This window comes from Marmota marmota, unplaced genomic scaffold (genome assembly GCF_001458135.2).
Source record: "Marmota marmota marmota unplaced genomic scaffold, marMar, whole genome shotgun sequence".
NCBI classification, from domain to species: domain Eukaryota; kingdom Metazoa; phylum Chordata; class Mammalia; order Rodentia; family Sciuridae; genus Marmota; species Marmota marmota.
Genome location: NW_025999862.1, coordinates 1,626,618 through 1,642,096, shown reverse-complemented (window position 1 = coordinate 1,642,096; position 15,479 = coordinate 1,626,618). Strand labels below are relative to the sequence as shown.

Here is a 15,479-nt window from a genome sequence, read left to right as displayed (position 1 = left end):
CACAGCCACATGGGGCCTCCGACCTGCAGCTCCCTGGGGGCGGCCGGCTTTGGTGGCCCAGGGTGTGGCTGGGCGGTGCCAAAGGCCACCATCCCCAGGGTCAGCGGGGCCAGCGAGGCTTCCACCAGCTCCCAGCAGACCCCTCGTTCCCTGGGGTCCCCGAAGGCCACCAGGGAGCAAAGCTTTCCGTGGTGGACAGCAGGCGGGCCTGTGTCCTGCGGGTCCTGGCCGAGTCCTCGGCCGCCCAGCCAGGAGGCCTGGGACGTGGAGTGGGCACGGCCACCTTCCTGGCCTCACCCGCCTGCCCTCGGCTCTCCGTGGCCATGAGGAGGGGCATCGAGGCAGCAGGGCTCTGAGGGCTCTCCGTGGGCCCCTGGCCACTGCCCCCCTGTCCCCGCAGTGGCTCAGCCCTTCCAGGAAGCAGGCCACCCCTGCTCTGCCCTGGCTTCCTCTCAGGTCTGGAGCTGCCCCAGATGCACAGCCCTGGGAGCCCCAAACGCCCTTTGAGGTACTAGGGCGGAGGCACTGGGAGGGGCCCTTAGAAAGTGCCACCATTTCCTCCAGAAGCCAAACCGCAGCTCACCTCCACCCGACTCCTCCCTGGACCCAGCAGCCCTGGGAGGGGGAGCAGACAGGAAGGAGTGGGCTTGTGGGGTGGCTCTGCCGTCGGAGCTCCTAACCCCCTCAGGTCCTCAGGGTCTGGGAGGGAGCCAGGGCTCACGGGGCCGGGAGGGGAGACAGACTCTGCCCGACTCCAACTCCCTTCCACTAGGTCCAGCAGCTCCTTCACTCCAACTGGGTGGGGGCATAGGGGAACAGCAGGTACAAAGGCCCTGTGGTGTGAGGAAGCATGACAAGCTTAAGGCCTTGACTAGCGTGAGGGATTTAGGAGGGATCAGACCACAGGAGACCTTGTTTGGTTTTGCCCCCCAAACGATAGATATTCCCATTTCACAGGTCAACGGACTGGGGCTTAGGGACTTCAAGGAACAAACTCTCTAACCAAAATTCATGACAGATTGACAGTCTTATGGAGGGAAGGCATGAATGTCTGTAGACAGGAAGTGGGATCAGGGACCTCTAGGTACCACCCCTTAATTTCCTGGTTCTTCCATTATTCCTCCCAGCATTCCTCCCAGGGTGGTAGGTATTCTCATCCCAACTTTCAGTCAAGGAAATGGAAAACCAGAGAGGTTGAGTAACTTTCCAAACTCACACAGCTAGTGAGCAGTGGAGTTGGTTCTGACAGCTGCCTAAAGACATGGGAGGGGGGCTGGAACCAAGAAGCAGCGAGACCTGATTCAGAGAGAGGGTGCAGGGAGGTCCTCTGCAGCATGCAGGGGCAGCTCAGCTGGTCACTGTGGGAGCCCCTGAACCCCAGCCCCCGGCGGGGAGGAGAAGGAGAGGAGATGGCCGGGCAAGGTGTGGGAGGAGGCCCGGCCCAAGATTCTGAGCTTCCTTCCCACCTCGTCCCTGTCAATGAACCCAAGGGCACCTGTGGTCCCGGCCTCGGCCTGTGCCTTCCCGGGGTCTGTGCCCACTGCCGGCCTCCTCCCCGGCTCACAGTCCCTGCGTCCCCTAGAGGCTCTGGCTCATCCGCACGGGCCCGTGCTGGCACCTGACAGTTGGGAATTCATCTCCCTCCCCCACTCGCCCTCTCCCCGCTGGGACCACCAAGCCACCTCGGCCCCGTCCTGCTCCTGGGCCCCGTTCCCTCCCTCGAACCCAGAGGTGGCCAGTGTAGAGGCCCAGCCTCTGGCCATGGGATGGTCTCCACCCACCCATGCGTAATTTTCTTCTTTGATTTTTCTGGCTCATCAACTGAGTTCACTTTTTAAAATGTGATTCCTTGTTTCTCTGACAAACAGGAAGCTATGTCCACGGCAGGCAGTGCCCAGCCCGCCTCGGCCTGCATCAGCTTCCCAGTGCCCCTCCCTGTGCCCTCCCAGAGGCCCCTCGCCCCTCCCCCGCTCTCCTGCCTGTCACTGAGCGTGGGTGGCCCACCCCAGGCGGCTAGGAGGAATGGCTTCCCGGCCCCCTGGGACGGTCAGGCCCAGCTGGGCAGGTTCCAGAACTGACAGGAGGCTGGGCCTCCCTGGCCCACGTGGCGCTCAGGCGTGTGAGGCTGGGGAGGGCGGGAGGCGACGGCTCTGTCCCTGTGCACCGCCAGGTCCACATCACTGTGCTGGACGAGAATGACAACAGCCCCCGGTTTGACTTGACCTCCGACTCAGCGGTCAGCGTGCCCGAGGACTGCCCCGTGGGCCAGCGAGTGGCCACGGTCAAGGCCCGCGACCCCGATGCCGGCAGCAATGGGCAGGTGGGTGTCCCCTGCTGTCAGCAGGGCCCTGTCTCCCTGCTGTCTGGCCACTCACCACCAAGCCAGAGGAGGCCCGGCCGTGGACTCCCACCTCTCTCTGCTGGCTCCCGGCCACTGCGCTGACGTCCCCCGGCCCCGACCCTGTCCCTGCTTTCCCAGAGCCTCAGCCGTTCCTGCATCAGACTCTGTCCTGCTGGACACAGTGCCCAGGCCCCTGGGCCTGACCCGCCACCTCTCCTCCCCACCCCACCCCTCACCCTGGCTCCTCAAACAGGTGCTCTTCTCCCTGGCCTCCGGCAACGTCGCCGGGGCCTTTGAGATCATCACCAGCAACGACTCCATCGGCGAAGTGTTCGTGGCCAGGCCCCTGGACAGAGAGGAGCTGGACCTCTACATCCTCAAGGTGGGGACTGGCCCTGCCCCAGGACTGGTCACTAATGACCCAGAAGGGAACTCAACCGTCAGCACCCTGTGGTCAGCGTCCCTGCTGTGCCCGGCACCAAGGGGCCAAGAGCGGTGGGCCCTGGGGGGGAGGACCCCGGGCTCCCAGGCAGAGGAGCTGGGAGCTCCGTCTGCCGTAAGAGCCCCGAGCAAGCTGGTGGAGCCCGGAGAGTCCCGACTCCTCCACAGACACAGCGTGGCTCAGGAGAGTCGCTTGCTGTGGCCGGCCTCAGTTTACCCACATGAAATGGGCACCAGAGCCTCCACCTGGCTGCCTCCACCCCAGTGAGAAGCAGAGCAGGTGGGAGGAGCCTGGGCGGCCGGTACTGCTAACCGTGGTGGTCACCTACCACTGCCACACAGCCACGGGGCACCACGGAGGCTCCATGGTCAGGACCCCGGTGCTGGCAGAAGGTCGACCCAGGCTCCACTGTTTGCCAGAGACAGACTGAGTGCATGGGATAGAGGCCCTGGAGGCCAAAGCAAGGAGCCCAGTGTCAGATCCCAGACCTGGGGTCGTGGTCAGGTGCTGGACCAGTCCAGACCACAGGCCGGGGCAGGAGGAGGGGACGACTGGGGCACCTCGAGTGAGATTCCCAATGAGGTCCCCAAGTCTGGCCAACTCCGGACCAGGGGCAAACTGGGGCAGACGCTGTAGGGAGCGCCTGGGGCTGGCCAGGCCGGGGCGGTCAGGGATGGGTCAGTCTCTGCTCCTTCCCCCAACACTTCAGCCCTGACTCCAGCCCTTCTCCCTGCAGGTTGTGGCTTCCGACCGTGGCACCCCACCACGGAGGAAGGACCACATCCTGCAGGTGACCATCTTGGATGTGAATGACAACCCTCCAGTCATCGAAAGCGCCTTTGGATACAATGTCAGTGTGAATGAGGTAAGGCGACCCTGAGCTGACATCCAGAGTGGACAGTGGAGAGAGCTGACCACGAAGCCTGTTTAAATGTCCCCCTGGCCGCCTGCCCCTCACATCTCAGGACTGGAGCTCGATTCCTTCATAATTACACCCCCAATGTTCAGCCTGGTGATGGAGCTCAGTGTCTGTGTGAGTAGGGGAAAGAGTAAACGTCCTCTCACCCAACAGGAGGCTCAGGTTCACACTGGACAGCTGTTTCTCAGAATAATGCATTTAGCCAGGCACAGTGGCACATGCCTGTGATCTTAGCAATTTGGGAGGCTGAGGCAGGAGGATTGAAAGTTTGAGGCCAGCCTCAGCAACTTAGCAAGGCTCTAAGCAACTTAGCAAGACCCTTTCTCTACGTAAAACATAAAAAGGGGTTGAGGACGGGACTCAGTGGTTAAGCGCCCCTGGGCTCAAGTTCCTCTGATAGCAAAAAACAAAACATTTTAATTAATAAGTAAACAGTGCATTTAATAGCTGGCCCTAAGTTGGGGCCACTCGGGGAGAATCTTTGCCCAGGCACTGTGGGCATCACGCCAGGTGGATGTTCATGAGGGCAGGTGGCTAGGGCAGAGCCCAGCTCCCAGATGCCCATGGTCCAGGCCACCTGCCCTGCAGGTCAGATTCCTCATCTGTAAATGAGGAGGGTCCAGGGTCCTACCTGGCAGGGCTGGGGCCGATTCGGTTGGCGAGTGCGGGACCCAGCACATAGCAGGTGCCCGCAGACTGTCCGCCCCTAGTCCTCTGGTGTAGACCAGAGCTGCAGGGTAGGCCGCTGCTCCGTGTGCCCGTGATCCACTTGGCCCCTGAGGCCTTGAACCTGGAGTGACCACTGTCCTGCTCTCCTCCCAGAACGTGGGTGGAGGCACCGCTGTGGTCCAGGTGAGAGCCACGGACCGCGACACCGGGATCAACAGTGTCCTGTCCTATTACATCACCGAGGGCAACGAGGACATGACCTTCCGCATGGACCGCATCAGCGGGGAGATCGCCACTCGGCCTGCCCCGCCTGACCGCGAGCGCCAGGGCTTCTACCACCTGGTGGTCACCGTGGAGGACGAGGGCACCCCGCCGCTGTCGGTGAGCCGGGCGCACTGCGCGGGGTGGGGAGCGCCCTCCTCCTGCCTTTGGCCGGCCAGGGCAGTCCTGATGCAGGGCGGCCGGGTGCCCAGTGTGGGCAGGGTGTCACCAGAGTCCGCAGTGGCTCTGAGCCGCCGTCCGTCATGAGCTTGGCCTTAGGGCTGGGTTCAGTCCCCCCTCTTGGCCTGCCTGTGCTGCGGGGACACACTAGGCCTGCCGTGGTGCCTGGCCGGAAGGTGTCCCCCACCCTTGCCCAATACCGGGTTGCGGTGACACCCTGGCAACGCGCCGGGCTGGAGGGTTGGTGTCTGCGGTCCACTCTGGTGCGCCAGGGAGCAGGCACAGGTGTCCACGGCTTGCCAGGCTGGTCGGGGGGTGCAGGCTGGGGACTGGTCGGTAGTGGTGCCCGGGCTGGGCTGCCCTGGTGACTTGTAAGTTGAGAGCAGGGGCTTTGGAGTGGGCGCCCTGGGCGCTGGCCGTGTGACGCGAGAGTCAGAACCTTCCAGAGTCTCGGTCTCATCGTCTGCAGCAGGTGGAGAACGGCGACCTCTCGGGGGAAGGGGTTGGCTCGTGTCTGTGGAGGCGCGTGGTCAGCCGTNCGCTCAGCTGGGGTGGCCGGGCCACTCCTCCGGCAGGCAGCCGGTGCCTGTCCTAGAGGGAGCCGAGCACGAGGCACACACGGCCTCGGGAGCGTCCGGCTTGGAGCTGGCGCAGGGACCCTTCTGCGGGCTTCTCTTGGCCAAAGCAAGTCCCAGGGCAGCCTAGACACGGGAGGTCAGGCAGTGAAGGACTGCAGAGGCCGTGGATACGGGGAGGAGTAGAGATTGGACACAGCGTTGCCATCTGTCCCCCTGGGGACCCGATTGTAAATGAGGCCTGGGCTTTGTGTCTCTCGGTTCCCGACAAGTGACTGTGAGGTGGCTTCTCATTTGTCCACAGCTCCGTGGGGAGAGGGTCAGAGCGGGCCTGGGCTGGGCTCTTTGTCTGGAGTATCTCTGGGGCAGGGATGGGAATTGGGCTAGTAATCCCAGGAATGACACTGACCTGGGATTAGGGCTGCCCAATATCACTAAGTACTTCAGCTATTTACACAGGGACACATTTATAGGACACATTAACTTCCTGGGGGCTGGGGTGACTCAGGCAGGGGATCATCTCTTGTGGTGACAATCTTGACAAAACTCTTCCCTACCCATATCCGGCTTCAGGGTGGCTGTGAATCATCTTCTTGGTCACCCCTCCAATAGCGCGCAGAGATGTGTTTGGCTGTGAGTAACAGGCCATGATGAAGTCATAAATCAGAACGCAATTTCTCACATAAAGTCTCTGGAGAGAATTTCAAATGCTGATTTCATGCCCAGTGATGTCACAGTTCATGTTTCTTAGATTTTTCCTCCTGTTGTAATATAGCTGCTATGGCTCCAGCCATCATGCCAGCATTTAAGGCAGAAAAATGACAACAAGACAAAGAGCTATGCCTGCAGACTTCGACCCCCTGAAAGGGAAAGGTTTCCTGGGACCAGCCTCCAGTGCCCTGCTATGTCTTATTGGCCAGAAGTGGGTCACATGGACACCCTAGCTCCAAGGGAGGTTGGATCAAATAAGGGACAAGATTGTCACCATTGGCTTACTACTTAGGAGCCAAATATATCACTGCCCCAAACATAGACAGAATTCTGCTAGTGAGGAAGGGGTAGAGAACAGATTTTGGGTGGGCCCCTGACAGCCGCACTGTCCTTCCTGGTGCAGAGGCACACGCCCAACCCCCACCCCCGTGGCCCTGAAGGGCAGGAAGGTACCGGGTGGTATGCGGCGGTGCAGACGGTCCCTGAGGAACTTGGGATTGGTTCCTGCGGTCAGAGAGTTTCCAGCTGTTGGCCGGACCCTCTGCAGAGACCTCCAGCCCCAGAGGGACCCCAAGTCTCCCTCCGCACATTCCAGCCCCTGACCTCCATCCCTTTGTGGATCAGCGCTCTGCCGTGCTGGCTCCCTGGTGAGGTGACGTCCGCCCTCCTCATCAGTCCGCACCCTGCTCCCCGTGGCCCCCAAACCGCCCTCCAGCAGCCAGATGGGCAGTGGGGCTTGGAGGCCTCCTGGCCTGGGTGACTGAGAGCAGGGCTTTCTCCGCGAGGGAGGGGCTGCCATGCAGATGGAGCACAGAAGGCTGGGGAGGGCTTCCTGGGGGACAGCACCCGGCCAGGTGAGCCAAAGAGGGCAGTGTGCTCTGGCCGGAGGTCAGCCTGAACCGAGACCCAAGTGTGGCAGTCACCGAGGCGGGTCCTGGGAGCACGGAGTCAGGCCCAGGCAGCGTGAGAGCAGAGGGCAGGACTCTACCTGTGCAGCCTCCCATGTCAAGGTGACATTCTTGAGAGCCAGTCCCACTACCTGCCCAGGAGGCTGCTGCTCCTGTGGCCTCGCTGGGCCAGGGCCCCAGAATCTGCCAGGGTTGACATTTGCTTCTAAGGAGCACTGTCCCTCCACAGTCAGAGCCACGCAGGAGGCCACCGAGAGCAAGGCCCTTCTCTGCCGCTGGGCAATGTCACTGGATGTGTGTTAGAGGGGAGCAGGAGGGCCGAGCCCGCTGGAGGGGCGAGGCCTGAGCAGCACCCGCCGTCCCCCCAGAGTCCAGGGAATCACGTGGTCTGATGGGGAGGGACAGCGGTGCCTGCACGGATCTGCTCAGAGACGTCAGCAGGTCCTCTTGCCGTCCTCTCGTTGCCACCTGAAGCTACTGCCTGGTGTCAAGTCCGTCCTTACTGGCAGAGGAGCAGCCTTGCCCGGGACAAGGGTTGAACGAGTCACTCGTTCCTTCATTCGTCCAGTACCAGGAAGCCCGCAGAGGGCAGCGGGCGGGGAGTGGCCGTGGAACTGAATTGAGACTGACCTGCTGACCTGCTGGGGCTCAGAGCCGGGGGCCAGGAGCGCTCTCTGGGGGAGGTGTCCTTTGCGTTCTTGTCGTAAAGGGTGACGGCGTCTAAGCCCAGGGCCTGGGATCTCTGCCAAGAGCTCCCCCCCTCAGAATCCTCCATCTGACCCCCTCCCGTCCTCTACTCCCTCCCTGCCCCCCCCTAGTTTCCTGAGAGCCTGACATTCCTGCAGACAGCCCCGTCTCCACCCTGCCCTCAGCCCCTGTCACTCAGGCCTGGAACATCGGGCCACGGGGGCATCCGGGCCAGCCCCCAGCCTGCCACACAATGCCGCGCCGTGGGACCAGGGGAAGTCATTGCACCGCCTCGGCCCTCGAGCCAGCTTCAGGCCTCGGGCAGGGAGGCCAGGATTAGGGGAGAGGTCTAAGTGGCCATCAGGGAGGCCCCAGCACGAGGAAGGGCTGGGCCCGTGGAGGAAGGACGGAAGGCAGCCAGGAGGTCAGGGCGGAGCCCAGCCTCAGACGCACCGTGGCGGGCGATGGGAAGGAGGAAGGCCTCAACCCCCTGCCCCGTAGTCAGAGCCAGTGGAGACACGATCCCAGAGAGCAGACCTGGCTTCAGTGGGCACCTGCGGACACTACCTGTCCAGGAAGCAGGAAAGACGACCTCCCTTGCCTCTCCTCGTGCACAGGCCGCAGCAGTGACAGTCTGGGAGCTGGGGACACTGCCCTTGGTGCTCGCCTCAGGGCTCAGGCTCAGGGCTCTTCTGCTCCTTGAACTTGGTCCCTGTGCCGCTGTGAACCCTGCTTCCTTGGCTGGAGTCCCGGGAACTCCCTCTGCCTTTTCCTGCCTTCAGGTCATGTGGGCTGGCCCTGTCCTGCCCAGAGAGAATGACCAGACTCTTGCCACTTGGGGGATGCTCTGCAGCTGCTCACATTCGGTGCCTACAGCCAGCTGAGTTCCTTCAGGAGACCCTACAGCTGAGGGCTGCTCCCTTCCCCGGCCTGTGGTGCAAACAAGTGGGGTGCATGGGCCCCTGGGCCTTCCAGGGGTCCTGTGGCTCCATAGCTGCCAGGCAGAAAGTGGGTAGCGGGACCTGATGCAGAAGGGTCTTCCAGACCCATGAAGAGAAGGCTCAGGTCAGGGCAGGCAGAGAACAGATGGAAACCTTTCTGCTGTGAAATGGTGTAGAACCATGGATGTTTGGGCACAGGTTTGTCTCCCAGGACACTGGTGGGTACTATAGGCTAGTTCAAGGAGAAGGCCATGCCAGGCCCTGGCCGATAAAGCCATTCGATTCAGTGACGGGAAGGAGCACAGGCCTGGGAAGCAGGAGACCCAAGCATTAGTCCCACCTTGCACTGGTTTTGACAAGATGCAAGTCTTTTAGAACCTCTGCTTCCCAATGCACGAGTGGATGTGAAAATGTTTGGAAGCACAGAATATTATGACAGAAAAAGCAAAACATGGCACACATACCGCAACTTGCTTTTCCTATGCCCAGGGCAGGCATTGCTAGCCGATCTCGGCACTTTCTCACTAAGCTACGTTAGGACCTCACAACCCTTTGGATGCATAATCCAGGAGCCGTCCCAAGAGATCAGAATTGTGAAACAGGATGAAACGCCTGTCCTCATGCTGCACAAGCTCAGGCATTATTGCCACTGAGGTGATCCTACCCGGTTCAGGTGTGGCTGCTAGGAGCCAGAGTTGGTGGAAAGCCAGAAGTGGCCCTGCCAACGCAAGTGGTCCTGCAGACACCTGGCATTCTGGCTCAGATCGGTTATGGATCGGTTGTCAGTTTTGCAGCCGGGTCTGGCTGGACCGGTATTGGGCCCCACCCGACTGGAATAGCTAAAGATTCATGGTTGCACCCCGACACCTCTGGGGGTCAACGATGCAAAGCAGAGCATGCCCAGAGGACAGGCCCGACGGTCGGGCTCTCTGGACTGAGGCACGCACTCCACTGAGAGGGCTTTGACCCAGCGTTGCGGCTGGCAGCCCTGGTTCCTCTTTTGCCGACTGCGGTTCTCTGAGCAAATCTTAGCCCAGCCCCCAGCGCAGCCAGGCCAGCTGCGGAGGGTTCCAGCTCCGCCCAGGAAGTCCTCCTCTAGGAGGCACGGACTGACAGGACAGGACCCCTGCAGCTCCTCACCCTGCCCCTCTTCCCAATCCCCCCACAGAGCACTCCCTGGTGATGGCTCTGTGTCACCCTCTGGCCCGGGGCCCTGGGCTCTGAATGCAGGGGCTGCTCTGGCTAGGCAGGGGTGAGGGCAGCCCCAGGACTGGTCATTTGAGAGGCAAGTCCCAAGGGTCCCTGCTAGGCAGGACACATCCTTGAGGCCCCAGGGCTCCTCCTGCTTCCTTGGAAGCTCCATGTTCACGGCCCTGCCCGCCCTGTCCCCACAGCCACCAGAGCAGGCCTCTTAGAGGCACCACCATCCTGGGTGACATGGCGTTCCAGGGCCCTGCCCCGCCCTGGCTGCGGCAGGAAGGGTGTCCATAGGGCTATCACAGGCACGGCTCGGGTCATGGATGAGACGGAGCCTGGAACTCAGAAGTCAATGTCACTGAAAACAGGAAACCACGGAGCTGCGATGTGCTCACTCGCAGGGTCCCCAGAAGAAGAGACAAGGAGCCCCACGGGAGGAAGCTGGGCAGGAAGCGCCGCGGCTGCTCGGGGCGGCCGCCCTCCGCACAGCAGCAGCCCAATTCTTAGAAGTTGCTTCTGCATTAAGGTCCCGGGGTGGCCCAGGCCAGCAGCCCCAGGGGGCTGGGCCCCACTTCCTGGGCTGGACCACTGGAGTCTGGCCGGAGGGTTTGTCCTTCGACTCTAGGGGCAGCACAGCCTACCCCAGGACAGTGTCCTCCCCACTCCTGCCCAGTGGCCCAGGAGCTGCGAGGACAGCGCGCTCTGGCAGCTGCACTGAGTGTCCGAGTGGAAGAGGGGACCCTAGGGACAAAGCAGGTTTTGGTGTCCTGGTCATTTGAGGTATCAGTCCTGTTGCTCCCTCCTCAGGTTCCCCCAGGCCTGGGACTGTCCCTGGGTCCCAGCCACAGCGGGAGGCCCACAGGGGTCCATGCCCTTCTCCTGACAAGGCTGCTTGACTGGGCTCCCTGGCCAGGGCCTCCGGCTGCCTGCCGTGTGGCTGGTCCCTTCCCCCATCCACCCAGACCTCTCCCTGCCTGCAGGTGCCATAGTCCTGGTTCTCTGCACCCACGTCCGCTCAGCAGAGCCAGGGGACACTGCTGGAAGACAAATGCCTAGACTGGAGCTCTGCCCTCCATAGCACCCAGACCAGAGGGTCATTTGCTCAGCCCAACCTACCTCCTCCCTCTTTTCAGGCACTGCCTACCCTGTTGTATCCCAGAGTGACCATGTTCCTCCCCTCACGTGCTTTAAAATCCCTCAGTGGCAACTCCACAAAGGACTCCCCTTGTATGCATGTATGGAAAAAAAAACAGCTGGGCCTGGTGGTGCCTGCCTGTAAACCCAGTGGCTTGGGAGTCTGAGACAGGAGGATTGCAAGTTTGAGGCCAGCCTCAGCCACTTAGTGAGGCCCTTAGCAACTCAGCGAGATCCTGTCTCTAAGTTTGAAAAATCTATTAAAAAAAAAATAGCTGAGGATTTGGCTCAGTGGTAAAAATGCCCCTGGATTCAATCCCTGGTACCACACCCCCTCCTGCAAAATAATAAAAAATAAAATAACCAGATCATGTCAGGGCACGGAAGATGGAGGCTGAGCAGAGAGGAAACAAGCTCTTCTTTGTACTGCCCCCACCCTCCCATTCAGTGGGGCACCCATCATGACTGTATGGAAGAGAAGACCAAATGCCAGGGGACGGGGCCTCCCTAGGCCTCAGGCATGCCAGAAGCAGAGGGGGTTAAACCCCGCGTCCCTAGTCCATTCACAGGGTTTGCACCTATTGCCCAGGTCATTTTAATAGCACCCCCTTTTCACAATCAAAAGTGTCGCAGTATGGGCAAAACTTTGTGTGGCCACCCTCGCTACTGGCCATGCTGAGCAGTGGGAGCAAGGGACAGGGAGGGTAGCTGGGGTCCCACTCACCTTCCCAACAGGCCCCACCCACCCACCCTCCCTCGCCATCATCCGCGGTGAGTGGCGCAACCTCCGGCCCAGCCTCAATTTCTCAAGACACCAGTGGTTCACAGGGACCACTCTGCCCCAGTATGCACTTCCCATCTGGGGGCCACTGAGGACCGAATGCTGGCAGTGGGAGCCCCGGATGCACTTAACCTGTTGACAGATCCTCAGTGACACTGCTGCCAGGAGGCATGAGGGGAGTTCTGATGACAGGGAGGAGGCGGCTCAGCCCCAGAGCCCCACGGGTGCAGAGTAAGGTCCACAGAGGGGCAGCCTCAGGTGACACAGGGACCCAGGCCAACCACGTCAGGCAGGAGTCTCTCTATCTCTTGTCCTGCATCTCATGCCTGGGACAGTGCCAATGAGGGCCCAGGCCAGTGCCCATCTTGTCCCCTCCATGCCACCAGGTCCCAAGACTCTTGTCCCCAGGCAAGAGGCTGCTGCAGCACTGGAAATTCTGGGGCTTCTTAGGATGGAGCTCATTTGGCACCTGGTGAATGCAGGTCTCTGGGAGATTCCGCACCCCAACCTCCTTGGGACAGGAGTGGGTAGTCCAGCACCTTCTCCCCTGCCCAACACAGCGTCCCGACTGGCCGAGGGTCCGGGCATTGCAAGTGAAGCAGAGTCTGGGCCCAGAGCAGGAGGAAAGGGGCTGAGGACACTCCCAGGGCCAGCCCCGGCTCAGATGCACCTGCCCCAGCCCCAGCCTCTGCTGCCCACTGGTCTAGATGGCCTCGAAGTTTGGAGAGTCAGGAACCGGGTCTGCGAAGGACAACAGAGGCAAAATGAAGCGCGGCGGGGTAGGGGTGGGGGACTGCTTGGTCCCTCAGCCCCGGCCCAACCATGAGCCGTGAGGACTCCCCAGGGAGGGTGCCCGTAGGCCTTGGGTCCTGACCTTTACAGGTCAAGGTGCCGTGAAGGTCAGAAAGCACTTACCCAGGGATGGAAAGAAGACGTCCCCAGGGCCAGGCGGAGACAGGGGAGTGCTGGGCTCGGAGAGTAGGTGCCGTCCTGACTCGGAAGGCTGACGCTGGGCCACATAGGACAAGGGGGGCCGCGCCTTGGCCTCAGGCACCCCCTGGACGGGTGGAGAGGCCTCAAAGCCAGGGTTTTCGATTCCTTGGGTGTTGCTGCCAGCGAAGCAGAATGGAAGGTCACCTGCTGCCCAGAGCGCGGCCTCTGCCCTCCCTGCTGTCCCCTCTTCTCACCTCCTTTCCCCTCTCCCAGGCCTCGGCAGCCTCTCCCAGCAAGCAGAGGAGCCAGGCCTCTCCCCCTGCCTGAGCTGCGGGCCTCAGGGCCGCTACCAGCACTGACCACAGTCCCTCCTGTGGTCAGACCCTCAGGACACAGGCAGGCAGCTTCAAACCCCTGCCTCAGGACTGAGGGGACACGTTTCTCTTTGGTCTGAATGGCTAATGGTGTTAGGACTGAAGGTACCCAAAGCTTATTTGAGCTGAGAGGAAGGTTCTCTTGTCTTCTGAGATGAGAAGGGCCCTCAACCTCTGAGTTCCTGGCAGGATCACCAACAGGACCCGTATTGACCTGTCTGGGAAATCGTCCCTTTCCAACACTCAGGAGCTCTGGGTGTGGGGCTGGGGGCCGGGCTCCTGAGCGTGGCTCCTGCCGGAGCCCAGCTTCCAGGCCCAGCCTCCTGCCCAGAGCGCAGCACCCCCACCCACCCCCGAGCTGCTGACCCCCAGGCCCTTCAGTGTCTGCTCTCCTGTCTGATGGCCACAGCTTGCTTCGGGAGGCCCAGGTGGCAGGAGCCACTGCCCAGGTGTGGGGCTAGACCTGGGCCCACTGGCCTCCTCTGCATGTTCGGTGTGTGCCCCGGGGTCAGCTGCTCCCTCCCCTCCCAGGCCGGCCACCAGGGCCCAGAGGTGGGTGTGCAGAACCAGAGCTCAGCCCATGGGGTGAGGGTAGGTGAGGGGTGAGTGACAGGGTGGGTGACGGGGAGGACACCCAGCCAGCACAGATGTATCAGCTTCTCCGACCGCTGCGCCAACACAGAGCCTGCCCTCCAACAGCTGGCCCGGGGGTCTTCCCTGGAAAGCATCCAGGGGCCTTACCTGTCCATCCGCACCAACTCCTGGGCACCTAGGGACAGACAGAGAAGCCGGTCACAGGAAGGAAGGCAGCCCTGGTGGCAGTTGCCCCTCAGGAACTCCAGGAGTGTCCCGGGCAGGGCCCTGCTTGGCCCAGGTTCCACTTCTGTTTGGCAGGACGCCCATGTGCCTGTCCAGCAGGTGGACCCCCGTGAGTGGCCCATTTTGACTATAAGTGAAAGTCTGCGATTTCCAAATGTGGGGGATGACATTTGCCACCAGGAAAGCAAAGGGACCAGCACCGTCTCTTGTGGCTTGGCCTACAGTGTGGGACCCTCAGGGTCTGCGTGTCCACCAAAGGCCTGGCTCCTGGGTTTGCTAACTGTGGTTTCCTGTTTGGACATTTGTCCCCTCCTGGTCTTTAGCCATGACCTTCTGGGTGGAGTACTCAAGGTCAGTTCCTAATTAGAGGGTTCCTGGTTCTCTCTGCCTCGTCCCCCGGTTACCTAAGAGAGGTGACATCTATTAGAGGAAGCTTCGGGGGTCTGAGCACCCCACGTCCCAGCCACACTGAACTACTGTGACCTTGCCTCACTCTTGGGGTTCCCCAACCCCCAAAGTGGCCACCAACTAGATGCAGGAGGCTTAACTTCCCCCTTTCTTAGGCTCCCCAGCACGGACTCCTCCGGTCCTTGTCATTCTAAGGAAACAGAGGGTGGGGGAGGGGCGCCCCTGCAGCACAAACTCAGGGAAGTCACACAAAGTTCCTGAAATCTGTCAGCACCATGCCCTGTTTACGGGGTGACTCCAAGCGTCGGGCTGGCTCCCTGTGGGTGCCCAACGTGGATCCCCTCGTCCTCCACCCTCTGGGGTAAGGATGCTAGTCCCACTTTAGAGCTGGGGAAACTGAGTCACGGTCCCAGGAAGCCGCACCCAGAACACTGTCCTCCTCACTGCCCCTGGCCCTTCTCTCTGTCCTCCCCTGAAGGTGGCTCATTCCAGAGCACCCCCTCCCGGCCAGGATCCTGAAAGCTTCCTGCTGGAGCACCCTGCGCCACACCACTGTCCCCCCCGCGCAGCTACATCAAGGGACGCTGACTCCCCATTTGGCATCAGGTCTCTAGCATCGTCCCACTCTGTCCTCTCTTGTCTCTGTCACTGAGTCTGAAATCATGTGTCAGTTCTTTATTCTCTTTTTATTTTCTTTTGGGAGGGAGAGGGGACTGGCCTCAAAAGTATTTTTATTAGAAGATGAATTTTTTCCTACCTTTCTGTGGGGTAAAGGGCTAGAGAGTAACTGTCACAGAGCAGGGTTCGTTCAGAGTTTCGGGGGATGTGCATGCCCTGGGGGGCAGCATGCCCCTCGCCAGTCACTGTGCCCACACACCCCCTTTCAGCCCAGTGCACCTGTGCCTTCCTGGGACAGACTGGACCTTCCTAGAAAGTCCCAAGGCTAGACCTGGAGTGAAGGTTCAAGGTGTGCAGCAGGAGGTACTGGTGACTGGCCCCAGGCCCCTCCGGCCGAGTCCCAAGGAACTCCCCCCCCCACCTGACACCTCAATGGCATTTGGGCCTGGGGCTGTCCATTCTCTGATTTTCCTTCCCCAAGGAACCCTGCGGAGAAGGCTGGGGATGACAGAGAGGAGCACGTACCCTCCCCCACGCCACCCCACCCCCCACCCCACCCCGGCGCCTAGACAGCATCCTCC

The 15,479-nt window shown here is 61.2% G+C and overlaps 2 protein-coding genes across 3 annotated transcripts in view; one reads left to right on the top strand and one right to left on the bottom strand.

The window, feature by feature from the left end:
• Cdh23 (cadherin related 23) overlaps positions 1-15,479 on the top strand; it is a 390,629-nt gene that overhangs the window by 320,813 nt on the left and 54,337 nt on the right. Inside the window, exons 35-38 of the mRNA XM_048808827.1 lie at positions 2,171-2,320; positions 2,595-2,723; positions 3,520-3,648; positions 4,525-4,752. Coding sequence (XP_048664784.1) covers positions 2,171-2,320; positions 2,595-2,723; positions 3,520-3,648; positions 4,525-4,752 — 636 coding nt within the window. The remainder of the gene's footprint in view (positions 1-2,170; positions 2,321-2,594; positions 2,724-3,519; positions 3,649-4,524; positions 4,753-15,479) is intronic.
• Positions 11,537-15,479, bottom strand: part of Vsir (V-set immunoregulatory receptor) — a 22,034-nt gene continuing 18,091 nt past the window's right edge. For both annotated transcript variants that reach the window (XM_015500523.2, XM_048809344.1), the window contains 3 exons: positions 13,795-13,822; positions 12,662-12,855; positions 11,537-12,487 (listed from right to left, as the gene is read on the bottom strand). In XM_015500523.2, coding sequence (XP_015356009.1) covers positions 12,450-12,487; positions 12,662-12,855; positions 13,795-13,822 — 260 coding nt within the window. In that variant the 3' untranslated portion in view covers positions 11,537-12,449. The remainder of the gene's footprint in view (positions 12,488-12,661; positions 12,856-13,794; positions 13,823-15,479) is intronic.